This window comes from Cataglyphis hispanica, chromosome 18, assembly GCF_021464435.1.
Source record: "Cataglyphis hispanica isolate Lineage 1 chromosome 18, ULB_Chis1_1.0, whole genome shotgun sequence".
Classification (NCBI taxonomy): domain Eukaryota; kingdom Metazoa; phylum Arthropoda; class Insecta; order Hymenoptera; family Formicidae; genus Cataglyphis; species Cataglyphis hispanica.
The window spans coordinates 3755379-3780232 of record NC_065971.1 but is presented as its reverse complement, the minus strand read 5'-3'; the positions used below and the strand labels follow the sequence as shown (position 1 = coordinate 3780232).

At 32.3% G+C, this 24854-nt stretch overlaps 7 protein-coding genes across 12 annotated transcripts in view; 3 read left to right on the top strand and 4 right to left on the bottom strand.

Annotated features, from left to right (window-relative positions):
• LOC126856191 (INO80 complex subunit D) overlaps positions 1 to 24854 on the top strand; it is a 424295-nt gene that overhangs the window by 2135 nt on the left and 397306 nt on the right. For 2 of the 4 annotated variants that reach the window (XR_007688334.1, XR_007688335.1), the window contains exons 2-3: positions 515 to 1911; positions 2032 to 2653. Coding sequence is in view for 2 of the 4 variants with exons in the window: in XM_050604475.1 (XP_050460432.1) it covers positions 546 to 1911; positions 2032 to 2198 (1533 nt within the window). In the remaining 2 variants the exon portion in view is untranslated. Of the gene's footprint in view, positions 1 to 507; positions 1912 to 2031; positions 4627 to 24854 lie in introns of those variants that run through there. The other 2 variants (XM_050604475.1, XM_050604476.1) reach the window with 2 other exon arrangements.
• On the bottom strand, positions 4759 to 7166 carry LOC126856195 (uncharacterized). 2 transcript variants are annotated; one of them, XM_050604483.1, is made up of 6 exons: positions 6974 to 7166; positions 6482 to 6611; positions 5888 to 6389; positions 5521 to 5730; positions 5179 to 5408; positions 4759 to 5095 (listed from the first exon to the last, which is right to left on the bottom strand). In XM_050604483.1, the coding sequence occupies exons 1-6, from the start codon at positions 7024 to 7026 to the stop codon at positions 4928 to 4930; spliced, it is 1293 nt and encodes a 430-aa protein (XP_050460440.1). In that variant the 5' UTR covers positions 7027 to 7166; the 3' UTR covers positions 4759 to 4927. The 2 variants fall into 2 exon arrangements, with proteins under 2 accessions (XP_050460440.1, XP_050460441.1); XM_050604484.1 differs by having other exon boundaries at positions 6011 to 6389.
• LOC126856204 (39S ribosomal protein L9, mitochondrial) lies at positions 7414 to 8703 on the bottom strand. Its single transcript, XM_050604497.1, has 2 exons — positions 8332 to 8703; positions 7414 to 8185 (listed from the first exon to the last, which is right to left on the bottom strand). Exons 1-2 carry the CDS (start codon positions 8425 to 8427, stop codon positions 7466 to 7468), a joined length of 816 nt encoding a protein of 271 aa, XP_050460454.1. The 5' UTR covers positions 8428 to 8703; the 3' UTR covers positions 7414 to 7465.
• On the top strand, positions 8859 to 10849 carry LOC126856196 (HSPB1-associated protein 1). Its single transcript, XM_050604485.1, has 4 exons — positions 8859 to 9185; positions 9321 to 9628; positions 9737 to 10079; positions 10199 to 10849. The coding sequence occupies exons 1-4, from the start codon at positions 8982 to 8984 to the stop codon at positions 10562 to 10564; spliced, it is 1221 nt and encodes a 406-aa protein (XP_050460442.1). The 5' UTR covers positions 8859 to 8981; the 3' UTR covers positions 10565 to 10849.
• Positions 11084 to 12329, top strand: LOC126856214 (ADP-ribosylation factor-like protein 2). Its single transcript, XM_050604510.1, has 2 exons — positions 11084 to 11286; positions 11498 to 12329. The coding sequence occupies exons 1-2, from the start codon at positions 11222 to 11224 to the stop codon at positions 11985 to 11987; spliced, it is 555 nt and encodes a 184-aa protein (XP_050460467.1). The 5' UTR covers positions 11084 to 11221; the 3' UTR covers positions 11988 to 12329.
• LOC126856429 (leucine-rich repeat-containing protein 74B-like) lies at positions 12193 to 14996 on the bottom strand. The gene is made up of 6 exons (XM_050604897.1): positions 14841 to 14996; positions 14229 to 14654; positions 13533 to 14040; positions 12774 to 13184; positions 12452 to 12653; positions 12193 to 12196 (listed from the first exon to the last, which is right to left on the bottom strand). The coding sequence occupies exons 1-6, from the start codon at positions 14994 to 14996 to the stop codon at positions 12193 to 12195; spliced, it is 1707 nt and encodes a 568-aa protein (XP_050460854.1).
• The window catches only part of LOC126856181 (protein jagged-2-like), a 39581-nt gene continuing 37794 nt past the window's right edge, over positions 23068 to 24854 (bottom strand). Inside the window, exon 6 of one of the 2 annotated variants that reach the window (XM_050604459.1) lies at positions 23068 to 24841. In XM_050604459.1, coding sequence (XP_050460416.1) covers positions 23109 to 24841 — 1733 coding nt within the window. In that variant the 3' untranslated portion in view covers positions 23068 to 23108. The remainder of the gene's footprint in view (positions 24842 to 24854) is intronic. The other variant, XM_050604460.1, reaches the window with a different exon arrangement.

Sequence of the window (24854 nt, the reverse complement as noted above, 5' to 3'; positions counted from 1 at the left end):
GATTGAAGTATTATCTATACTTTATAAGCATAGATTAAGTTATTATCGCAAATTGACACGGTTATGCAAACCTTCTGTTTAATTTAATTAATGCAAATTCCATGACTTGTTTATTATAAATGTTATTTGATTATAGATATAAATATATATAAGAGAAAAATATATTAGATATATAACGCATTGATATACTCAAGTGTGACTGAGGTATCGTGCAATTATTTTTTAATTTATTGAATACAGTAAATTATTATACAGTAAATTTTTGCTATGTTATTCAAGCAAATAATAATACAAGCAAACAATAATAATAATTTGATTTTTTTTACTTGAATGTAACAACAAATATCTGTGATACAATATAATAAAACATATTTTTTAATTTTTTACATACATACTCAGTATTATATTTTTAATTAATAATATAACTTGTATTATACTTGGATCTTGGCATATAGCGTGAACTAAGTTTTATCTAGATAGGAAGAAAGTTGATTTGGAGAGTTTAAGAATGCAGGTGGAACAGATCTGGACAGTAGCAGCAATCAATGAAGGTCCCTATTTCCGAAAACTCAAACATGGACAATAAATTGAAGTTTTCGGACCGCTTGAAGGCTTTGCTGAAAACTGAGGCTCATCAAGATGTTGATCCGTACATTTTCAGTGAACCAGAACCATTTGCTACAGGAAGAAATGCCGCCACGGTGGTTCCATCTACAAATTCCGAAGTAATGCAAAGTTGTAAAAACAATAAGTCGAAAGGGAAATGCGTAAAGCAGAGAATAAGGATAGCGCCTGTACCAAATACAGGCTATAAGACTGTTGGAGTTAATGCTACGACAGAAACAAATATTGAAGATGGTAACAGGGAGACTTTGGATCAGAAATTTTCTAATATAGTTCAACATAAACAGCGACGTATTGAAAATGTGCAAAGATTAAAATCTAGAAAGCAAAGTCGGGACCATACTCTGTTATACTATCCTAAAGCTGGGGATGAGATATTCGACAGCGATTCGAGTGAAGATGAAATGACAATTTATCAGCGTCATTGGTTCTCCGGCGAAACCGTTACAACGCTAAATCGTGCAGCCCGGTTATCTCAACTACGTTCGCAATTACAACGACAATTACTTCAATTACGTATTAATGGAACTGATACTGAAACTGTGCTACGGCAGAGGGTTCGATGTTTATTGGAGGCTGCTTTCATAGATCCTGCTTCTACAGCAAGAGCATTGAGCGAATCTCCAAGTAAGAGTAAGGCGCTCGATGGACCGCTGTTAGTTGGTGGACCATGCGGAGCGGAAGGATGTCAACAGACATCTTTGCCTTGTACTCGGCATTGTTCCCGCCATATTATGTTAAATGGAGATCAGCTTTTATTTGAGCATTGCACTGCCAAGTTTAGTGACAACACACAGTGTTGTATTCCTGTGTTTGATGTCGCGCACGAATTACCTCTTTGTCCAGAACACGCAAGAAAAAGAGACAATTATCACCGTAAAATCCAAGAGTCTAAACCAAAGAAAGCACGTAAGAAGCCAGCTTCCCCCACCATCCCAGCAAGGCCTAAACCTAAATCTAAGCCGAAGAAACGCAAACGGCCGCCCTCGAACAAACTAGAGACTAAAGGAGTAGCATTGATGCATGAGGAGAGTCATTACATGAACCAAATAAATTGTAGTGAAAATCATACCAAGACATTAAATAACTTGAATGTTCCGCAAGGAAGTTCAAATTCGTCTAACTTAAATCTAGGATTGGGATTAGGCTCTCTTGGGGGACTGAGTGGAGGCCTTAAAGTCGAACTTGGAGATAATGAAGTATTCGCTTCTTTGGATTCTGCTGAACATGACTTTGGCACTGTGCTCAATAACTTGCCTCCAGATGCTTTTAACGACTTGTTTATCGGTAATTATATAATTATATATCTCTATTCTTTATACTTTGTAAATTTCAAAAGATTAGAGAATTTATTACATTTTAGTTTATAAAATAGTAGAGATGATTGCAAGATGTTTTAATTTATAGAGGGTAGAAATGGAGATTACGAACCATCTAGAGAAGAAGAGGAGGAATTACAACGGGCTTTGGAAGAAGTTGATAAAGATGTACGAAATTTGGAGAGAATGGGGCAAACGCATGGACTTTTAGAGCCGGCTTTGCTCGCTCAGCTTATGTCAGATATAGCCTCGTAGCCCCACTAATTCTAATATAATAATTTTTGAAAATAAGTTCGCGTGTGTTCCTTGTAACGTAGAAAAGAAGTACTGTTTGTGTCTGTGCTGCTAAACATAAGATTGCGTTATAGACTATTATTACATAGCCACGCAAGTCCGAGATAATGGCAGGGATTGACATACAGAAAGTAACAAAAAAAAGAGAGAAAAAAACAATAGCAAATTTATAAATTTAGCATAAACAACATATTGGGTACAATACCACGGGTAGATTTATGTCGAACGAGTAGGAATGTAAAAACCAAGAATTCCATCCTTTTTGACAAATAATCGCGGACATTTTGCGTCATCATCATAATACCTGCTATATATTTGTAGCTTATTTGCAGATATTTTAACTTGCACTTTAAAAATTTGCTTAGAAAAATTGTAGCTGTAATTATAATACATGCAATCATTTTTGAGAGTACAGAGTGTATGAAAAGAAGAGAAGAAAATAGACAAATGTCATATAAATGATTCAGACTAAATTCCAACACACATGAATTAAATAAGAAAATAGTTATCATTTTTATATATGATTTATTTTTATTAAAACAAAAAGCAGAATTATCTAAATTATCTTATTAATAGCTCCCATATTTATTGAACTACATATAATGTTTAGCTAATTACTGATTACTCAAATAATAGGTACAAAGGTATTTTTATGACTGATTTATAATAATTTTATCTGTTATTGATTATACCATGCTACAATTGTGAAAAAAATATTTTGGTTTACAAACCGCATATCTGTGGTTTATCACAGACTTCAGCTATCAATTCAATAAAATTGGACATACAAATGATGTAATAAATGAAGAAGAAATATTTGGTGTTTAGATATAACATTGTATATATATATATATATATATATTTCATTATTACAGTGAATAATTCTGTAATAGAATTACATTAAAAGAATGAAAATTGGGATTTTCTTAAGAGAGATGGAGATTTGCAGCTAATGTGGAAAAATGGATGATTCTCGATTGGAATATCTTATGCAATATCATATATTGAGAATACTATATCTGAATCTGATTTAACTAAAATATATTTAAATACATTTTTTCACACACACAATTTATAATTCTCATAAAACTATGTGCATAGAATATTTATACAAACATATGACTGAATTTATAAAAAAATATACATATGTCTACATAAATATATATAATATACACATACATACATATATGTATATATACGTACAAATAATTACATGTTCTTTTTTTATTATTTGATCTACAGTAGCATAACTAAATAACTACAGTTATTAAATATGATTATTGAATCATGTTCTATATATAATGATATGTGCATAATCAATATTGTCGCTCTCTCTTTGTCACATTCTGTATTATATTCATGTAGACAAATGTTCAGTGAATGAGTAATTGTACTATTTAAGTGAGATGCAAACTAGCGAAAAGTGCCGAAAAAAATTTCATTTTTCAACCTTGTTAATTGTGCGACACATGCTTTGCAACTTTAGTGAAAAAATGATACGCTATGTAAAGTATTAGCTCAGTAAAGAAAATATTGTGATCACATGTATATTTCAAAGAAATACTTTTCAGAATAATTGTTTGAGGAGAGAATTTTTTACGAGATATAGAGGCACGGATTCTGAAAGTAAAACTAGATTGGTGTGAAACATCACATTGGATGGCTGAATCATTTACTGCCATTTGATTTCTAAAGTATCGCATGTGCATAGCAGTAAATTGTTATAACTCCGTACGTAATAGTTGTAAAATGGACAAAATGCGCATACATATAATATGGATAATCATAACTTTAATACATATCGTAAAGCGTGAAAAAAGACGATGAGATACTCGTGAGTGTCGTGTATTACGAAAGCTAACTACCGTTAAAATAAAGAACAATGAAAAGCATTTGTTATACACGGATATGTGTGTGCAATAACAGATTAAATTTTTGAAATCTAGTTTTTATTATCAAAATCGCTGTGCCAAATAATGAAATATAATTTTCTTCTTTTTTTCTTATGTTACGATAATGTATCACTTATTCAAACAAAACGGGTCGTATAAGAACAAAGCGTACTTCAAATGATGACTATTCAGCTAAATATCAGCGATTATATAAAAGGCACAAAAAACAAGTTTATCACATGTAAATGCAAATGGAAACAAAATAATTTACAGGTCGATCGAAGGAGGATTAAATTAATGTCGTATATATATATAGTGTATTGTTACTACATATAATAGTAGTAAGTAGAGATACAATAATTATTTATGGACAAAGGACAATGCCGAATTTAATCGTAACATAAGAGCATTGCTTAAAATGTATATGTGTATCTTCTTGTAAAATAGCAGCATTACTCTTGATTAGGTATCACTAATTATATTAAGCATATTTTTTATATTGTGTTACTTAGTACTCAGTTATCCATCCTCATCGTTCATATCCTAATGATAGAATATCGATTAATGTTACTCGAAATAGCCAGATTTTTATTTTCAGCATAGCGTTCTTGTATCGAAGGAAATAATGTAGTGAAAAATGTATATAAATGTATAATTAATTTTATTTTAGAATCGATATTCAAGTTTATATTTATGTATATCAATATAAGTATCATTTTTTTATTTTTTTCCGAAATTTTCGGCACATTCTACATGTAGAATTATTTTCTGTTCTGTAATAATATTCTATTCTGATACTCAATCTATAGTGGTTACTATAGAATAAGTATCAATAGTCATTCTACGTTCGCGTCGTCTTATTTCTCGAAGAATCCACTTTTTTCGGGCTACTCGACGAATCTTGTCATATTTCTTTGTTGATATCTCAAGTTCTTTCAGTGGAAGTTCAATTCTTGGAATTTGTTTCTTTGAAGGAGAGATTTACAATATTTCTATATATCCAGTTAAGATTTTCATATTTCTATTTATATAAGAATGATAATACTTACAGCGAGTTCAACCATAGAGACAATTTTTCGCTTTTCTAATATTTTTTTATCGATTTCGATTGGCTCTTTCTCTTCTTCGTACGGCATTAACATTATATCGTAATCCGAACGATTTTGTCCCAGTATGCCTACTTTAATATTCATAACAGATAGCATTTCCTCATCGATAAAAAGAGCGTGTTTTAGATAATCAATTTGCAGTTCGTCGCGCACGTCGATGTCAAGTATCCCTTTGAATAGAAATATGATGATATTAATTATTTTTGATACAAAATATAGCTATCTTTTTATGACATCAAAAAATTATAGTAATAATAAACTAAATACAATAGAGCGCAATACCTAATGATAGGAGACGATAATCGCAATCCGTATACATCAATTCGTGAGGTAAAGGAGAATTTCGAAGTAATCGACTTTTTAATGCAATTTTATATGAGCCATGTAATATACGAATATCATCTTTGAGCATATCCTGAATAAGTCGACTACCGCTTTGCCTTTGTGCAGTATTGTACGCTTGGGTTCGAAGTAGTCTATGCAATTCTAGTTCTGCAAGAAATTTATATCACTGCAATAATTACTTTTCAAACTATAATTATAAATATTATATAAGATATCTGAGAGATTATATATATATATATATATATATATATATATATATATATATATATATATATATAATGAACAATTCATTAGATATCTTTACCGATCAAATTGTAATGTTTGCGTTGCAACGCTATCCATATGACTCGATGGGCCGTGCTTATAAAAGCTTCAAAGATCCTTAAATCTTTCTCGCCCTGCGATTGCGTGATCGTCTGTTTCTTACCGGCCATCATATGATGATATTGCGGCCCGCTCTGGCAACCCAATATTAAATCTGCATATTCTCTACCCAAGACACAGCGAAGGGATCGCAACTCCTCAGCGTACCGGGATCTGTGTCCACGCGCCAATGGATTCGGCGCCTTTTTCATGGTAGCGGCCCGCTCCTGCATCAAGTCTTCCCATATCTCTACGTAATGTTGGAAATAGATGATCAACGCTCTTAAAAATCGATCAACGATCGCCAAGTGGAAGAAGTGTATGAATTGGGGACTGACGGGTGTTAAGAGCAAAAAGAGCACGAGATCTTTGATATCTTGCAAAATAATAACATCCGGTTCGTTCGGCGCTACTTTTCTCAGGTAATGTTTTCGAAATCTAATCTGTAAATGAGTATGATATTAATGAGTAAAAAATTCTGTTGATTTTAGTAAAATATTTAAGACACATCTCAGCTGTATTGCGTAATTTTCACCTTTTCGCTATCATTCAACATTTCCCGATAGCTCAAAATTAAATACGCATGTGGACAATAAATTTTCGACTCATATTCTTCAACAGCTTGCTTCCTCCGTCTTTTAGTTTCATCTTCTATCTTTGGCACTCTAATCAATATAATATTACAATTTGCATGGATGAAAAAATTCGTTAATTCTTATTTAATATTAATATCAGTCTATAGCATTTTACAGTAAATTAAACCAGCAATTATGTGAATACAATTCATGAATGAATTCGTGAATGAAAAATTGCAATAAAAATTGAAAAATATATATAAGTAAAAAAATATATACTTATGATATATAAGTTGTGCAATATTAAATTGTATGACAAATAAATATTATAGCTTAAATTAGAGTAAAAACATGGTTTAATGAATGGGAACTAATGGGAAAAAAATTAACGTCTTAAATATATGTATAACAAAGTAAATTGTGTCACGTTTGAAATGTATTTTGAATATTACAATAAAATTAATCCTTCCAAAATGTCATCCCATGTAAAGTATCTTTCACCCATCTTTACAGATAGTTGGAGGATATCACGAAAATACTCTACACTTTTCTTACAATAGATTTTCAGGTTATCAGTTTCTAGAAATTGACATGTCCTAATCTAGTGAAGATATAACAAAGTCGAATTATTGATCCTAGGAAAGGATAGACATATACATATGTATAACTATATACATACATACTTTAAGCATTTATAGTATTGAAAAATTGGAATGATCGGATCTTTTATTACATAATTTAAATTTAATTAAATTTATTTAAATTTAATTTTCATCAAATTATATAAGAATGTATTATTATAGACACATAAAATAATATCATAATGTGTGAGATTCATGCAGAATTCAAGATATATCTAAATTAAGAATCTAAGGAAATATTTTTATACATATTCTTGTGTTGAACATTATTTATTTATATTATTACAATTTGCACTATAATATTTAAACATTATTTTCTGTTTTGTTCTCTATTTTTTGGAAGGAGGAGAGAGAGTCTAAAACCGGTTTGTCCTCAGGAAATATTGGCTCGACCGGTAATTTCCAAAAATCGTTGACAACAATTCGTCCAGCTATCTCAGTTGCCCAATGATGTACACAACATCTCACCTTCACTTGCTCGCAATTATTAATCGTGATAGTTATATAAAATTCCTTTCCTTCTATATCTAAGTTTGGTCCAGATATTTGTTTTTGAGGCATTGTTATAGTATCTTCAGGCACAATGATACCAACTTTGCGAAAACTTGCCCTTATATGCCATTTTTCTAATGTCCATGGTACATCCTTCGACATTATAATTGATATCCTCTTTGTTGATAGATATTTAATTGTCCTCTCTACAGAGGCAGAACTGAATAGTGTTTTGTCCTGTTGATCCACTGCTAATTTCATATATTTTTCAATATTCTCAGGAGTAGCATAATCTGCTAATTTTGGCAATAGAAGCATTGGATATGCCTTATTTGGATGCATTGATATCCTAGTGCCTGCATTACCAAGTCCTGCGACATATTGGGTTAGAATCAAGTCAAGAGGCTCCTTCCTCCTTAAATTTGTATCTTCAACAAGTTCATAAATAAAATGTCTAGCCCTTAAGCGATGCGGTTTGCCTTTTTTCTTATAAAGAGGAACTTCGGTCCTTCTTTTAAGAATGAATGTATTCTGTAAGAATATCATATAAATAATATAAAAATATAAATTTTGTACAAGCTGTACATGCAAAAATCTATTATCTATTATCTCAGAATTCATAAAATATATATGCATAAATTATATACATGTATTTATAATACATAAAAGAAAATTACCCGTGTTTGTTGTAATAAATAATCTGTTTTGCTCAGCAAAGTAGGTGTTGCCAACGCTTTTACATGATTCATGAGTAATTTCGGAAATTTCAACATATTTATACTCTTTCACTTATTAAAATATTCCAAATAATAAGGAAGTTCTTTCAATAATATATAGCAATGGATAAAATAATTAATTGAATAGGTTAATTTGATAAGAAAAGAATATACTAATTATTTTACACTTGTGGCTATATTGTTTAATGTCTAATTAGTTTAGAATCTAATTTTGCGGTTTAAATGGAATTGTAAATAAAAGTTTACTCTATAAGTGCCCACTAATATATTGTATGCAATATGTGCGGTAACCTAATATCAAGATTATCTTTAAAGATGCGTTCAAAAATCTTACTCATAGAGTTGAATATTTAATTGACCAATCAGGAGCAAAGATTTCTTTGTCCTGATTGGTCATTTAAAAACTATTGTATCCTACGAGTAGGATTTTCGAACGCATCTTAATCAAAATGTAAACATGGAGTAATTTGACAGAGTCTATGTGTATATTTAATTTGAAACTGGATTTTAAAAAGCGTCACACAATTTAAAAGTATTGTACTCTGTAAAAAAGGGATTACTTAATAATATTTATATATTGTTAATTAAATATGGATGATCATTCATTACCATCGGTGGAAATTTTGAAGTGTGCTTTACCAAAACTTCAAAAACCTATATTGTTTCGGAATATGCTACGAAATTCCGATGATTTATATGAATGGAAATTGCTCAATTGGAGTTTTTCAGATCTCGTTGAAAAATTTGGAGACAAACAATTACCGTTTCGAGTTGGCGTTTATAATAAGTGTACGGTGAGTTATTTATAGATATATATTATATGTATTGCGAAAATATATATTTGTATTAATTCTTTTGATTATTTTATTAAAAGTTTAATAGAAAATTTGACTAATAGGTTTATTCGATTTATTTTTATTGCTTTTCAGCATCATCGTCGGCGCATAAGTTCTCCTACAAAACTTTGTAAATTGACACTGCGAGAGTTTTTTATAGCAACAGGTGATACAACAAAAGAAGGATATGATAAGTGGCTTTATTGTGACTACAAACATATAAAGGAGTTTAGTGATAAACCAGAAATTATTGAGGCTTTTAATTGGCTCAAATTCGGTATTGATGAAGAATTTGGAAAAAATGGATTGTACTCTACTATTTGGATTGGAAGCAAAGGTGCTCATACCGATTGTCATTGGGATACTTATGGATACAACTTGGTAGCACAAATACATGGCAGGTTTGTTTGCAAATATAGTTTGTTAAATTAATTTGTAATTTCTAAATATATCATGTTCAGTTATGTGTTTCAATATTTTCTCTTTTTATATTAAGCTTGTATTTTTAGGAAGCTATGGTTACTTTATCCACCAAGTGATTCTTTGCTACCAGTTAGACTTCCTTATGAGGAATCAACTGTATATAGTAAAATTGATTTTTATTGTTTGAGTATGGAAGAAAGAGATCTTTTACTTAAAATCCCAGATAAACCAAAATTAATAATTCTTGAACCTGGGGACGTTTTGTTTGTGCCTAATGGCTGGTGGCATTATGTGGAATCTTTAGATAATATTACTGTGAGTGTTAATATATGGGGAAAATTAAAAACGGACAATAGAGCACGAGTCAAGGAAGCTCTTGTTAAATTAATAGTAGCCAAGATGAGAAACTATAAGCAATTTAAAAATAAAGTAACTATATATATTTATAATTATATAAAAGAAATAATTGCATATTTTAAAAAATATTTTTGATTAAATACAAATAAGATTTGTTTAACTAATTTATTACTATCTCTTTTTTTCAATAGATTGAATATGTCGTCACTGAATGCATAAAAGAAGAGGAAAAGGAAAAAAATGAGAAAACAGAATTACTTCAAGAAACACCTTTAAAAAAATTTAAACCTACTATATGGACAGCAGAAGATTTAGCTGAACAATATCCTAATTATATTGAGTTGTTACATGATGCAGAAGAACATGAATTTAAAGAATTCATTGAGCAAAGACTGAGAAGAAATAAACAAAAATATCTGCTGGACGAAGAAACTGCATCTGAAGATGATGTATCTAATCCTCCACATGACTCATTTTTAGAATCTGTTATTAATGCCTTATGTCATCCAGATGTTATTAGTAAAGCAGCACAAGTATTATTAGAAAAACATTATTGATATAATCAATTAGTTTTTAATAAACATAAATTTGTACATATAGAAACATACACATACACAGATAGTTTTATATACTCTTATCTTTAACAAAAAATTTCTAAGTTTTATTTCAGTCTGTTAATCAAATAGTTTAAGATATAATGTGCCTCGTATACCTAGTCTTTCTATAATATAATTTTAATATTTAAATATACATATTTCTTGATTATATTAGTTTAATTATAAAATATATAAAATTCTCATATGTGTGTGTATCGTACATATATATCGCATATATATCGTATATTTAAGCTTAGATTGTTATTTATACAATTAAACAACATATATATACTAATACACACAAAACATTTGACAATTCCTTACATATTTTTTACCAACCGTGCACGTTATCAAGTGCATAATTACAAAATTTATTAATAGAAATAAAATAATTAAATTAATAAAAAAGAATCAATATCATATTAAAATAAGTTTTTAAAAATTATTTTGTAATATTTTTTTTCCTATATATGTGAAAAGAGAAAAGTAATAGTTGAAAGCTGCTTCGGAAATGTGTATGGAGGATGGAGGTTAGAAACATCTGTCTGTTTGAAGGAATTCTATTCACAAATATTTATGTCAATGATCTGAACATTGTAAGATAATTTATCATTGATAATGGGTCTGTTAACCGTATTAAAAAAATTGAAGCAGAAGGAAAAGGAGATGCGAATTTTAATGTTGTATGTATTCGCATTTGTGTATCTACTTTATATATTCAGTTTGTGGTTAGCTTACGCGTTGACAGGTTAAATTTAATTTTAACTTAACTTCAGATATTAGACAATTTAATGGCGATTAAAATTGATATTATCATGTAGATACAACTTATTCCTTTTATTAATATATTATGCATTACATTTTTTTTTTATTCTAATGCATTTATCATTTCAGGGGTTTGGACAATGCGGGCAAGACAACAGTGTTGAAAAGACTTAGTGGTGAACCAATAGATACTATATCACCTACGCTTGGCTTCAATATCAAGACATTAGAACATCGCGGATACAAACTCAATGTATGGGATGTGGGTGGACAGAAATCACTGCGTTCATATTGGAGAAATTATTTTGAGTCTACGGATGGACTTGTTTGGGTAATAGATAGTGCGGACAGAAGGAGATTGGACGATTGTAAAACGGAGTTATACAAGCTCTTGCAAGAAGAGAGATTAGAGGGGGCAAGTCTCCTTGTATTTGCAAATAAGCAAGACATGCCTGGTGCATTGTCCTCATCTGACATAGCGGAAATTTTAGAATTACCGAATATCAAGACTCATCATTGGCAAATCTATAAGTGTTCTGCAGTGACAGGTGAAAATCTAGTCGATGGTATAAATTGGATTGTGGATGACATTGCAGCAAGAATATTTTACATAGATTAAATTAAATTCACAAATTGATATTTCTAATTTCATTAAATGTAAAAGTAATGCTGGAATTTTAATGCTAATTTTTGTGAAATAATAATTATATTATGAAACTAATATGGAATATAATTATAAAAAGATTACAAAATCTTTTCTATCTATTATATACAATGATAATATACATATTCTAAAATTTTTCTTGTACATATTTAGACCTGCACTATCTGCAAAGTTAAAAGGAATTTTTTGTCATTGGTTAATAATTGAAGATAATTGTTAATTTTTTATATATATGTTATTACTTTTTAAGAATTTTTCAACAGAGATGAAAATAAAGAAGATATTTTGTTTCTTTAATATAGATTCCTTAATTTATTTTTCTTATTTGTCTATTTTTATATTTCTCTTGCATTTACTTTTTTGTGTGTTTAGTTTTTTATTTCTTTTGTATCTTTTTATTTTTATTTTTATTTTTATTTTTATTTTTATGATTTAAATTTCCTTTGTTTTCATTCAATTTTGGTAATGACGCTGTAGTTTCCGGAAATTCTTGGAAATAAATTGATTTTAATAGCTCTTGATCGACAGTATTTTGTGGTCCTTCAAATGCATTCATAATCTCATTGAGGAGTGATGTCGAAAGCTTCAGTTTAAATTTTTGTACCAGCTCTACAAATTTTGCTGCAAAAATAAATTTCTTTATAATTCTTTAAAAATATTCTTACAGGTAGAAGAGGGATTTTCTGTTTTTTATAAATTTGTGAAAATCTAAGTTTAAAAAGAATTCTATTTCGAACATGCCTCGCAAAATTTTTTTATTTGTCAGCGATCTCACAAAGTGGCCAAAATCATATCGATGATTATGTTTCCGTGGCATTGTCTCATAATTCGCTCTTTTCAGAAGTATTCTTCTAACATTTGGTCCAACAAGTTTGTAATTGCTCAGAATACCACCCAACTTGATGACAACCCATGGTTTATCCTTTTCGATTTCCTCCAATTCTTGAAGAACATCCTTATTCGCCCAAACATTTTCCAAGTCCAAAAGATATAACACACTGTTAGGTGATACTTGCGGTGTGATTGCATGTATCAAAGCTAGAGCACCTTGCGCTCTTAAAGGATTGTTTCCCAGATTTAATTCCTGAAGCGTTCTATTTTTCGATAGTCCTGTCGCGATGGATACAGCATCTTTTTCGGTAAATCTATTCCCTATGAATCCAATATAGGAAAAGAACACTTGTTGTTAGAGTGTAAGGATTGTTGGATTGTGCTAGATATTGATATTTTAGGCTTTTATATTGCGTTTGTGATACTTTATCACTATTTATAAAATGTAATAAAATATATATATATATATATATATATACATATATATGAGCTTTTACATACAGAAGAAACATTGAGCTGTTTTGTTAAATGAAGATTATCTCTATAGAAATGTTTTATTATTTTTTCATTAAATATATATATATATATATATATATATATATATATATATATATATATATACATATAATATATTCTGTTCATAATGATATATAAAAAATATATATTTACAGCTTAAATCCAGCTTCTCGAGGCTTTGTGAACGTACTAATAATCTATGCAGATAAGGCACGCAGTGTTCATTAAGTCCATTCCAAGATAAATTCAGAGAATTTAGTGTCTGATTTTTCCTTAGCCCACTGATAAGAGCTTTCCAAGTTTCAGAGCTATATAGAGAGTTCCAGGACAAGTCCAGATGTGTCAAAAATTGGGAGTACGAGAGTAGATTATGCAAATTTTCGGAACACGTCTCATCCAGATGATTGTCAGATAGATTAACACTCTCCAAGCTTTGATTATCAGACAATGCAGACGCGATGTATTCGAAGCCCTCGTTTCCAATGTGACAGCTGCTGAGATCGAGCGTCTTTAGAGTTGTGTTCGTCGATATCGCATCGGATAATCTACTTGCACCGTTCGCGCCGATTTGGCAACCCGACAACGACAGATTGGTTATTATAGTGTTCTTAAGCAACAAATTGTTTAGATATTTGCATACTTCCGAGGATAGTTTGTTGCCCTATGATGAGAATTGTTAATTAAAAGAAAAAAATGTCTGATGTGTGAATTAACGCATTTGTATTATATTATAAAAATCTAGATGTAAGATGATTTGTAAATAATTTTTTTCAATTATTTAGAGAATATCTCTGCGAATTCTATTAAAAAAATCAAATTGTTATTTGATCATTTGTAAGTCTGCAGTACCTTGAGATTTACCGTTTGCACATAAGGGTTTTCTTCCAGAGCTTCGCAAATCGCTCTTATCACCGACAATTCGAGCCCGTAGTGTTGCAAATTTAGTTGATCATTTACGAGCATTTTTCCTAGCGAACTAATCGACCGCAGACCACAATGCTTCACTATGTCGTAGAATTTCTGCACTCCATCCGCGCTGTAAATTGGCGGAGGGTCATGCAATATCCAGAAAGCTGGTAGTAATCCGGGATCGTTCGGTATTTGATACACCGTATACGGATTCACTAGTTTTAATTGGGAATCGCTGATATCTATTTCGCGTAAACACGGATGGATCGAGCTCTCGGTGGATACTCGGTCGCTCACGGTGATTTCGTCCTCCGGTGTGATCGGTGTTTCCTCGGACTCATCGTCGTCCGTTTTCTTTTTGATCTCCTGTGTTTATCGTATCAGTTGATTAGAGATTTTTAAAGAAGAAAATCGGTCTTATTATTTATTTGCATTGCTTTAGCTCTCTTAATTTTTGGAGCATTTTTAATATAATAATTTACAGAAACCGAAACATCGGAACATTCGTTACTGAAGTTTCCTATTAAACTACAGTTACCAAGCTCAAGTTACACCGATCAGATGCCGCAACTCTTTCTCCTTTTCTTCAGCCTCGGCTTCTTTTCTTAATTGCCTCTTTTTCTTGATTTCTTCTGCATATTCTGTTATTCCGTCGGTTTCGTCAATAACTTCTGATTCTGTTTCAATGTCTTTCTCTTCTTCTTCCATGACAATGTCTTTCTCTTCCTCTTCAAAATTATCGTATTCATATTCATTTTCGTATTCATATTCATTTTTATAATCATATTCATTTTCGTATTCAATATCCATCTCCATATCCATCTCCTCATATTCGTCAGCATCTTCTGCATATCTCTGCGTGATGTCTTTTAATGTCTGAATAACACGTTTAAATATTAATATAAGGTTATTTGTAATTACATCTTATAATTGCCAATAATTAAAACGTTTTGACTCTAGGACATTATTTCGAATAATGAAATATAAGAAAATATTTTTCTAGTTTTAAACTTAATGTGCTTATTCTTTTAGCTATTGAAGAAGAGTAGAAAGTATGCATGTATTAGAATATCATAGAAATCAAATTATATTATTTAAATACTTGTGTGAGATCCATATCTGCGAATATTTATTATTCTCACTTGAAATTAGTGATATAATTTAACAAAATGTTATATAAATATTATCATACTAGACATAACGTTCTTTTGTAAATTGATAGCAATTCGTTATGTGAAATTAGTTGCAAATTTACGTAACAAACAAGTTATAAGCAGGCATATTAAAAGTTATATATCATATAATGAATTTTTGAACTTTCTCAAATTTTTAATACTAGAATACTATAAACGCGCGCTACGCATATAATTTAAAATTTCTAATCGACAGTCATGGTGCACAAATATCTAGATATGCGAGTACGTTTCGAATATTTTCAATTTTGTGTAAGAAAATATGCAGGAGAAAAAACATGATCACAGTGTACATACACACATTATAGAATAAAATTATAATATATGTAGATTGTATATAACATCCAATCCAATTAATATAATATTTGAAATATTAAATATACATATATATATATATATATATATATATATATATATATATATATATATACGTACAGTTATGTAACCGCTAGGGAATTATGTCTCGCGTAACCGCGCGAAATTAGTCGCGGTCACGTGACTGAATTTTGGATCAAACCATTACTTGAAGCCGTGCGTCGCCGGTGTGCAGTCGAAGTGCAATCGCTCCATCTTTTTGCGTCTTTTTAATCCGTCCCGGACAAATTTCGTACTCGGATGAACGTCGAGGATGTCGATTTTAATGACAGGTAATCATCTCAGCATTAACCGACTTGTGTGATCTCGCAATTAGCTGTAATTAACTGCGTATCTCTGCGTGATCGATGCATTCTACGCTCCGTCGAAGTAACGGCAACGATTTCTAATATGCAGATATTTCGCGATGTACGTCAGTCCGATATGTAGTTCAGCATTCAGCTTATCGAGAAGCATCGAAAAGCATCGAGAGATTTCGTCGCCGCGACGGATTTCATTAATATAAGCGATCGCGCTTGTCTACGATATTTGCGCGCCAAATATCGGCGCGTCCGCCATGATGGCACGTCATTTTGAATTTTTGCGCAGTGTCGCGCGCGATAAGTGTCGGGAATGCCGAGTGAATCTAAGTCAATAATGTAATAATCGAATAATTTAAATTATCGATTGATATTATCTATTGATTGTTATTGATCGCGTCAAATTGTGTTAGGGCGCGCAACATTTTATTTCGCGTGTTTTATTATTGTATGAGAACAAGGGTCAGACGAATAAATATCAGGTTTTGCAAATGTCTTGCGAATAACTGTTTTTAGATTAATAATATGTGTTGAAAAAGAATTTGTATTTTTGTATACGCGTAATATCTTCAAATTTTATTTGTATTCTTTAAGCGATAAAAAGAAATAAAATTACCACATCCTTAAGGAGTAACGTACGTGTGTAAAATATATATTACTAAAATGCGTTTAACATTTCAGAATAGTTATTTAATAAGAAATACTTTTCTTAAATAATTTTTGTTACATTCTGAGTATTTACTCGTAAAGTTGCCATGGGAAAAAAAAATTATAAAATATTTTAAACAAAATTCAAGTCAACTTTTGGATTAAAAAATCTGAATAGATTATAAATGTACTTTTTTTGGCGTTAATAGTTTAATCGCAAGCTACGATAGAACCGTGAAACTTGGCGATAATCAGAATTTTCTAGTTCGCGCGATTCTCTTATAGATAGAAAAGGAATTCATGTATTGGTAACGCAATGTTCCATTCGTGAATTACGTGATGTATTGTTAATTTAATAATTGATATATAATTTATCTGATCTATAATTTAAAATTCCTGTGTAATTTAATATAATTCCGTTTGTATACATACATCACAGTACGGAAAATATTTCGACAGCGAATTAACAATCACACGGTATTCGGCCTTGGCAACGTAAACATTCGCTATTATTTACATATCACGACTTTGTTATTATTTATACGGCGACACTTGAATAGAATTGTAGTGGGGTGAGACGCTCGAATTCCTTTCCTACGTGTTATCATTCGCACAACATTCAAACAGTAAAGTAACAGTCGCGTGTCAACACAACGTTGCTCGGAGTAATCGGTGAATTCCCGACTTGTCGACTCGCAGTATAATTCTCGTGTGAAACGGGGTTCGATCGTGCCGAAATCCGAAAGTGCGGGAGTGTCGTTCAAAGTATCGCGCGTACAAGTGCGGAAGTAATATTTTTTATAAAAGTGCGGGAGTGCCGTAAAGTATCGCGCGTGTAAATCAACTTGAGAGAGGAGGAGGAGGCGGCGGCCTAGGAGAGACATCGGGCATCGGTGGAGCAGTCCTGTGGTAAGTAATTTGTTATTTGTATATTAATTATTTATTAATTGCGTACGTTCAATTTAAATTAAACAATTAATCGTGTAATTTGATTTCGTAATTATATGATTTGAATAAGAGAGAATTAGAGGAAAAGATTTTTACTTTTAGATTATAGTTTTTATAGGAAATTATTAGAGTTATTAGTAGCTTTTTTTCAAAATTTATAAAATTATTTTATTGATCGGCTCTATTATTATATACATCGAATATAAAACTCAATACATTAATGATAAATTTTTTAAAATATTAATTATTTTGAGCGCTACTTTAATTTAAATCTTCTATTAATATGTTACAGATCAACGTAGCAACCTTAACATTCTGAGAGGAGGAGGAGGCCTAGGAGAGGCATCCTGCATCGGCGGAGCAACCCAAGGGTGAGTATTATTTTTTTTTATATTAATTATTATAAATCCCGTACATGCATTAATTCGATTCGATCATTGTTTGAATAGTTTAAATAAGAGAGATTTATATTATAAAAGTTTTTATTTAAAAAAAATAGTTTTCTTTTTTAAAATTTTTAAAATATTCCATATTTGTATACCTTCTTATTATTATACCCATCGGATATAAAATTCGATGCGTACAATAATAATTTATTGAAATATTAATTATTTTAAGCGTTGCTTATAATTTGGCTTTTATATTTGTGTGTTGCAGACAACGTAGCCTCAAGACCAAATCTCCGCTGTTGCGCATCAGTGCCGGTGAGTGATAAATTTTATTTTATTTTAAGGTAACGGATCCGTAGATATTGTAGATGCAAGTGTAGATTGTAGATTGTAAATAAATCCGTTGCCTCAACATGGATGAGCTAGAATAGATGAAATCAAATAAATTTTAATAGACTTTTTAAATGTGCATTAAAACATATTAGAAATATAATTTAAAATATAAATTAAAACAAACATAGTTGAAAAAAACAGTTGAAAAAAATATAAATTATTTTTCATAGCCCATCCATCTTTACTATCATATCAATAAAAGCTTTAACAATTTTTGTCATGCATCGTTTTACTATAATAATATTTATAATAATATGTAATTTATATTAAAATAAAATTAATAAAAACATTTATGTGTGATATGGATAATTTGGCGATAATATTTGATTGATTGAAGTAACAATGTTTAATTTTAATAAAATAAAATTAAATAAAATTATAGAAATATAATATAATAATATAATATATATAATAATATAATATATTATATAATAATATAATAATTTAATATAATAATATAATATAATAATATAATAATATTTACATTATATATAATATAGGATACGCGTAGCGTGTCCTATATTATGTCAATCGTCAAATTATCCATGTGATACATAAACGTTTTATTCATTTCATTTATTTATATTTAAATATTTTATATATTTTTATAATTTTATTTAATTTTATTTCATTAAGATTAAACATTATTACTTCAACCAGTTATTAAATTTGATTGATAACTTGGCATTAAATTGATTAAAGTTAAAGTTATATTAAAACGATGCATGACAAACTGTCATGTCATAAATGAGCATAGAATTATGTTCATGCGACAATAATTAACCGGCAACAGAAGAAATCTTTTTTCTTCATCCACCTCTGATAGGGGTCAAAGCTACATCTCTGACTAGATGTAGCCAGAATCAATATGGCCAGGATCAACGAAAGGTAGGTCCAACTGGCCAAACGGAAGCAGCCTACATTCTATTAGGACACTTATACAATATCAACATTGAGGAAAAGAAAGTAACAATATTTACAAGTATCGATTTAACATTTCCTTTTTAAGAGTAGACACGTTAAATTTCAATTCTCGATTTCGTAATAATTACATGAAAAGACTACTAACATCCACCTGATCTTTTAATCAACAATTTAAAAAAAAAAATTTAAGATTCTTTGTATTCTTATAAAAAAGCGCTTTTGTTAAACTGCAAGAGTTTTTCTTCAATAATATCTTTTAAATCACGAGGGACAAAATGTCGAAATCATGCAAAGAACCAGAATGTCGAATGAATATCGAACAATTGTGCAGATTTTATTTTCAATACGAATGTGTCTCTGCATGATCGAGTCTTGGGAGAAGACTCTTCTCTTTCGTATATATAAGTTTATACTTTGTCGAGATAAATAAATTTATCTATATATTAAGAAGTCTTGAAAAATTGTAACATATATTATATATCCTCGATGATAATGAAAGATTTAATATAAGTAAAAAATGCATTATAATATTTAGCATTTAATAAAAGATTCGAGATTTCAATAATGATTCTTCACAAACATTAATTACAATTAGAATTGCTAATAAATCAATCAAATTGGTGAAACCAACTTCGAAAAATTTCCGTGATATTCAATAATAAACAATTCTCACTTACTCGCGTTTTTTATAATAATGAAAGAGTTAATATGATAGCTCTCATTTTCTTGCGTTCAATCGTTGCGAGAATGATTTGTCGAGGAGAAAGCTCATTCTCCTCACGAGAATGTCGATCGGCAGTTACTATCGCGTTTCACACGGGCGGTTATCGCGATCGTCGTGGCGAGTTGCGTGATTCATTCACTGAGTATTCGTCAAGTGGCTCTTCTGGACCATTGTATTGTAATTTCGGCAGATCGTTCTTTCACAAGAGGCGAGCGGTCGTACACGAGGGAGATCCATCTCGTTGTCCTATCTCTCGTCATCGCATCGACGGCAATGTGAGATATGACCCGCCGAGTTTGCTTTGTTAATCTTAGCCGCATTTTCGATGGTAATAGCATCGGTATTATCCCTAATGAAACAATCGCGACAGGTCATTGAAATCGGCGCCGTTGATAAGATCCGTCGCGCCGAGCCCATATCTCTATCACCGAAGAGAAAGAGAAACGAACATATTTTTATCGTTTCTTATGTGATTGGTCACTAACGATCTTTATTATAATTTCCTCATTATAATTTTTTTTTTCATCTAGAGAAATAATAAAAAAATAAACGGTTTGAATTAATTATAAAATCTAGGCGCATTACTGAAAGAACGTATAATATTTAAACACCGTAATCGATTTGTAATATAAATCAACGAATATACGCATGTATTAATGAACAATTAATGCTCCTTAGTTTTTTAACTTTGGATTGTAAATGCATGTATGTACATGTGATTTTTTCATCAATTTCTATTTCTTTCTTCCGGAAAAAAGATTGCAAAAGAATAGCGCATTTTTTTCACGTTTTAAGTGAAATACAGAAGAATTACGCAAGTATTGTCATCGACACATTACGCAAAAGATGTAATAAATTGAACTAAACACCATGTCAAAGGATTGTACTTTTTATTGAAATCTTTCACATCGTCGTGTAAATCTATGCAAAAGAGAAAAAGAACGGGAGAAAGAAGGGATAATAAAAAGGTGTTTATGTACATGCATTCGTTTACACATTTCTCAGTGTCAGACACGAATAATCACAACGTGTGGATGTTTTTTCTTAACTATCTATCGTCGATTAGATCAAAAGCATTAGTTCGATAGATACGGTTTTTTTTTTACCGTTCGTTGCTCCGTTTTGAAGTGAATATGAGAATTGTCATATAAAAGTGATCAACTATTGCTTATGATCTCTGGAAATTATTAATACGAGACAATATAAAATAAAAATAATATAATATAAAATAATATATATAATATATATATATATATATATATATATATATATATATATATATATATATATTCGCCGTCTTTCGCATCTATGTATTCGTACAATAATATAGTTTTCTCCATAAAATAAAATATCTATGATAAAACTTTGTTCCTTCCTGCTGTAAATCTACGTACGTCTAGAATGAGAACTATACTTCTCAATTTAAACTAATTTATTACGGACGCTTCACTGGGAAAAGGGCAGTGGGGGGAGGCGGGGGTTAATGTTATAGTATAAAAAAAAAGAAAACAAATTGCACATCAAAAGATGGGGTCGACGATGACTGGGAGATGAGAACAATCTGATATATACTTAGATTTATTTACTTACATCGTTCCACGATGTAATATAGCGTCACTATATACATATTCATCTTCACTGCGTTCGAATACTCTTTCTCTCTAATAAAAAAATCGCATTATTCACACCATTAATATGATCTTTACAACACAGTGTCCGCGATTTACAGTGTACATTGTATAGCATATCCTTTTCGCGTAGTGGCAGTATCTCTGTTAAAGTAGACGAACACGCGGAGTACCATAGTAATCCTATACAATGACATTGTTTCTTCTATGAGTATCACAATAATATCGTCTGAAGGAACGTTTGAAGAGCCCACGTTATATCATACAAAGCAAACTTTCGCATACAACGATCTCTAGTAATGTCTATGCAACGCGTTAATCATAATACTTTTGAATATATCTAAAGAAATTCTGCCGCTAACTTATTTACACATTATTTCATCATTTATGCGTCTCTTTCTTGAATAGAGCGTAGGTTTACTTTGACGATTATGCATGATAAACGTATATCTCGTGCAAAGTGCAATAATGCCAAGTATATTTTTCTTAAATAATTGAAATAAAAAATGCGATGGGAGGCGGTATACAATAATATCAAAAGAGAACAAAATCGAGCATATAAAACGTATAAAATCAAGGCGCATATAAAGATGGCAACGCCGAGGAAAAAAAGTAAAGAGACTTAGCGAAATTAATAAGTACGAGTTATGTACATATGTACAACAATAACAACTGATCTTTACCATTAAAATTATTTATAATTGTCAATCGCTTATTATTGCCACGCAGAAGCAATACAGGGGCAAACGAGGAAAAAGAGAGAAATAACTTTCAAACATTTTCCAAATTTTCAATCCAAGTATGTCATTTAGTCATGTCATTTGGATTGCCCAATTTTTTTGTAATACATTTAAAAAATTATCTAAAAATTAAACATATTAAGCATATGAATTTTTACGATGCTTTATGAATAGATTGACTGTAAAAAAATACAAATTAAAAATATCATTAATAATTTATGCGTTATCTGATAATTCACACTTCATAATAAAATCACGCAGCTTCTTTCTCTTTTTCTTGCATTTCCTGTCTCCAATATGTTTTAAACGTTGGCTCAACTTTAAAAAACCTCAGAGTTATCTCAAGTTATTCCAAAGTCGAAAGAGTCGCATTTCCCATTATCACAAAGAATCAAATTGTCCAAACTTTTATATAGTCTTTATATAGGCGTCATTCTAAAATCTATTTTCGCAACGACAATTCTCTCCGAGAATCTTTCTTCGCGTTTATCGATGCTGCTTCAAGAAAAAGAAACTCATTAACACGTGTTCTTCAATTGTTTATTTCCACAATATTTAATCACACGTGTACTGTTAGAATTTGATGTGACCCCGATGTTTGGCTGGTACCCGGCTGCTGATGAGGATATGGTGGTTCCTGTAATCTAGGCTTGCTGTAAGGCTTATGCGGTCCCTCTTCGTAGCTAAAACTGGCCGTATTGTTTCTGGCTTCGGCGCTAGGTGGTTTGTAGAGCGGTGGTAAGCGGTGTCTACTTTCCTCGGATACCATTTCAAGACTCTCCTCGGCGCCGGTCAAGGTACCAAGCGAGGCGCCCGATAGAGGTCTCACGACAGATACTCTGGGCTCTGGATCCTGATCCTTGAGCGGATTGGCATATCTTCTTAGGTTTTCCTCGTTTTGAAGATTGTTAGACTTCTCGTCTAGATCGCTACGATGGCGATGTAGCGAGGTCTCGCTGCTAGTAGTTGCCGTCAAATTCGATCTATGTCTTATAGTCCTAAGATACCAGAGGCCGCCGAATAGCGTTAATAGTAACACGGTCGTCAGAGCGCCGCCTAGAACGGCCATATAGCCGCCGGTGTTGGCTGCACCAGCTGAATTAGGTTCGCTGAGCAGCGCCGTCTCCACTTTGACTTCTAGCACTGAAGCTAAAATGAGAGGTCTCGCCAGCGGGCGACTCAGCGCCTCGCCGAGATCCCGTGCTGCATCAGCCGCCGCCTCGGAGAAGAGGGTCACTTCCACCGTATCGTTATCGCCGGGTTTCAGATCGCACAGCAGTACCACTAATTGAAGCCTTCGTAGATCGGCCAGAAGCTTTCTCAAGCGACGGCACAGCAGTTCCACCGATGTTCCGGGCGCCAAGGTATCCCTTCGCAGCAGTATTGTGAGCCGCGAGCAAGTTGGCCCGAGCGTAGATTGTCCGGGCCAGCAGGATGGTGGAGCCGGTAACGCTGGCGGGCCAACTCGTCTCCCGGTTTCAACCGGACGGCATTCGCCCCATGCCGGACATGGTGGCGCTAGGCAGCTCTCGCCCGGACTAGGAACGCAGACTTCATGGGCCAGACAAGAGGTACCATTCAGGCAATTACCCTGCCCACACCAGACGTTGCTGCATTGATTTTTGCTGTTCCGGCATTCGCACACATTGCAATCATCCTCCCATGTAGCGGCCATGCAGCCGGGTCCACCAGCCGTACGAATTTCGCATCGCGTGCCGGTTCTACCAGGCGGACAGATGCACGAGTAGCTTGCGATGCCATCCACGCAAGTTGCCCCGCCGGTGCACGGATCGCTCGCGCACTCGTTGACATTGATACGGCAATCCGGGCCGGTGAAACCGGGTGCGCATTCACATCTGAACCAATTGATACCGTCTACGCATTTACCACCATTCAGACAGGGCACTGGTTGACAATCGTCCACGTTGCGTCGACAGTTTGGCCCCTCAAAACCCTCGCGGCAAACGCAACGATAATTGCCGTCGACCGTATTCACGCAAGTAGCTCCGTTCGCGCAGGGATTGCTCGTGCACGCTGACGGTGACGCGATATGACAAGCCGCGCCCTCCCAACCGTGCGGGCAATGACACGTAAAACCGTCGCCGCGATCCTGGCAGGTACCACCGTTCCGACAAGTGCCTGGCTCGCAATGACCACCGCGCAGTGCGCACGTTTTGCCCTTCCAATCGCCACGACAGATGCACGTGAAATCCGCCACGCCGTCTACGCAGGTACCGTTGTTGCGACAGGGTTGTGTCACGCATTCGTCCACATCTGAAAGAGCATAAATTCCTTTGAGATTATT

Coding starts and splice junctions, on each gene's coding strand:
- LOC126856195 (XM_050604483.1), bottom strand. CDS start 7,026: ATGGGTGAAAGATACTTTACATGGGATGACATTTTGGAAGGATTAATT. Junction 6,390..6,481: donor TGTTGAATGATAGCGAAAAG/GTGAAAATTACG, acceptor ACTCATTTACAG/ATTAGATTTCGAAAACATTA. Junction 5,096..5,178: donor TCTCTATGGTTGAACTCGCT/GTAAGTATTATC, acceptor TCTCCTTCAAAG/AAACAAATTCCAAGAATTGA.
- LOC126856204 (XM_050604497.1), bottom strand. CDS start 8,427: ATGTTGAAATTTCCGAAATTACTCATGAATCATGTAAAAGCGTTGGCA. Junction 8,186..8,331: donor ATTTATTACAACAAACACGG/GTAATTTTCTTT, acceptor ATATTCTTACAG/AATACATTCATTCTTAAAAG.
- LOC126856196 (XM_050604485.1), top strand. CDS start 8,982: ATGGATGATCATTCATTACCATCGGTGGAAATTTTGAAGTGTGCTTTA. Junction 9,186..9,320: donor GCGTTTATAATAAGTGTACG/GTGAGTTATTTA, acceptor ATTGCTTTTCAG/CATCATCGTCGGCGCATAAG. Junction 10,080..10,198: donor ATAAGCAATTTAAAAATAAA/GTAACTATATAT, acceptor TTTTTTCAATAG/ATTGAATATGTCGTCACTGA.
- LOC126856214 (XM_050604510.1), top strand. CDS start 11,222: ATGGGTCTGTTAACCGTATTAAAAAAATTGAAGCAGAAGGAAAAGGAG. Junction 11,287..11,497: donor GAGATGCGAATTTTAATGTT/GTATGTATTCGC, acceptor TTATCATTTCAG/GGGTTTGGACAATGCGGGCA.
- LOC126856429 (XM_050604897.1), bottom strand. CDS start 14,996: ATGGAAGAAGAAGAGAAAGACATTGAAACAGAATCAGAAGTTATTGAC. Junction 14,655..14,840: donor AGTTGCGGCATCTGATCGGT/GTAACTTGAGCT, acceptor CGATAAACACAG/GAGATCAAAAAGAAAACGGA. Junction 14,041..14,228: donor TGCAAACGGTAAATCTCAAG/GTACTGCAGACT, acceptor TTCTCATCATAG/GGCAACAAACTATCCTCGGA.